At 50.1% G+C, this 1,540-nt stretch overlaps 1 protein-coding gene across 1 annotated transcript in view; it reads left to right on the top strand.

Annotated features, from left to right (window-relative positions):
• Positions 1 to 598, top strand: part of GFI1B (growth factor independent 1B transcription repressor) — a 4,309-nt gene extending 3,711 nt beyond the window's left edge. The window contains exons 5-6 of the mRNA XM_010136928.1: positions 14 to 179; positions 420 to 598. Of these exons, the coding sequence (XP_010135230.1) occupies positions 14 to 179; positions 420 to 598 (345 nt within the window). The remainder of the gene's footprint in view (positions 1 to 13; positions 180 to 419) is intronic.
• The last annotated feature ends 942 nt before the right edge of the window (positions 599 to 1,540 follow it).

Raw genomic sequence — 1,540 nt, 5'->3', positions numbered from 1 at the left:
CTTTCCCTAACAGGAAAGAAGTTTTGAGTGCAAGATGTGTGGGAAGACATTCAAACGTTCCTCCACCCTCTCCACTCACCTCCTGATCCATTCAGACACACGGCCCTACCCCTGCCAATACTGCGGCAAGCGCTTCCACCAGAAGTCGGATATGAAGAAACACACTTACATCCACACCGGTGAGAAACCAAACTTTCTCAATAAGCAAATGCAGATTAGAGCCCATCACACTGATACACATACGTACTCCCCAGACACAGAGATATTAGACCTGGGATAAGTGTCCAGAGACTGGAAAGTCATTCTGCCCCATGCTGTAAGGGCAGCATAGCCAGTCAGGTCTGCATCTGCTAAAGGGCATTTCTACCTCCCTGCTCTCATCTGTTAAAGCATTTCTTACCATTTTCTCTGCCCCGCAGGGGAGAAGCCCCACAAATGCCAGGTATGCGGCAAAGCCTTCAGCCAGAGCTCCAACCTCATCACTCACAGCCGCAAGCACACCGGCTTCAAGCCCTTCAGCTGTGAGCTCTGTGCCAAGGGCTTCCAGCGCAAGGTGGATCTACGGAGGCACCGAGAAACCCAACACAGTCTCAAGTGAGGGATGGCTCCAGGTCTTTGCTGGAGCTCCCACTGCCAGTGCAAGTTCCAGGGAATAAGACTCTCCCCAGCAGTTCCATCCAGCACCTCATAATGCTCATATAGTGTCTTATGTTCCCCTGAGGACTGGCAAAGTCATGATGCTGGCTTTGGTGTTCTGGCACCTCAGGGTCTTGCACATCCCAGTAGGTGACAAAGAAACCTGTGGGAGCTCTCACTTCTCAAATACAACAGGTACCAGCCCAGGCCTGACATCACCTGCTCAAGTGCAAATCCAGAGGAATTCCTCCAAGAGATTCCTTCAAGGCCACTATTAATCTGGACTTACACCATATGCAAAATCTGGTTCATCTGACCAACCAGCAGTGAGGTGGGAACTCCTGTGCTAGAGACAGCAACAATCTGTGCCAAGCTAGTGCCAGAACCACGTTCTGCCTTGATGGTTTGGAAGATAAGGCTAGGGCATGCACAGATTGCTTTCAGTGAGCTGTGTGCAACCAGCACAGGGCTTCTGCAGAGGCCTGCCCAGGTCATAAATTCTTGCAACAGACACTTAAAGTCATTTTCTTTCAGCAGAGCATTTACTGTGATCAAATGACAAGTTAACTGTGTTGTATTTTTAGCTTGGAGTAGGAGGAAAATACTGAAAAAACAGCTCCTATCCCTAGCTGATGACAAGGGTCTCTAAATGCACTCCTCATACTCACCATGCTGCAAAGATCCCTGGGTTCGTAGCAACCACACAAGCTCCAGAAAGAGCTTTGCCACAGGACCAGGCATGAGCTAATAAGCCCCATGCAAGAGAGACTGGCTGCTCTTGGAATCCAGGCTGGTATGTCCCACGATATTTCACTGCATGCTGGACATGCCGACTTAGAGCTGTCCTGGGCAGTCCCAGGTCACTGCATGGTCAGGCATGGACCTTGGGTATCAATGTCAAGGG

This window comes from Buceros rhinoceros, unplaced genomic scaffold (assembly GCF_000710305.1).
Source record: "Buceros rhinoceros silvestris isolate BGI_N320 unplaced genomic scaffold, ASM71030v1 scaffold32715, whole genome shotgun sequence".
Classification (NCBI taxonomy): Eukaryota; Metazoa; Chordata; class Aves; order Bucerotiformes; family Bucerotidae; genus Buceros; species Buceros rhinoceros.
Note: the sequence above shows the minus strand (reverse complement) of the source record. Positions and strands in the feature narration are given on the sequence as shown.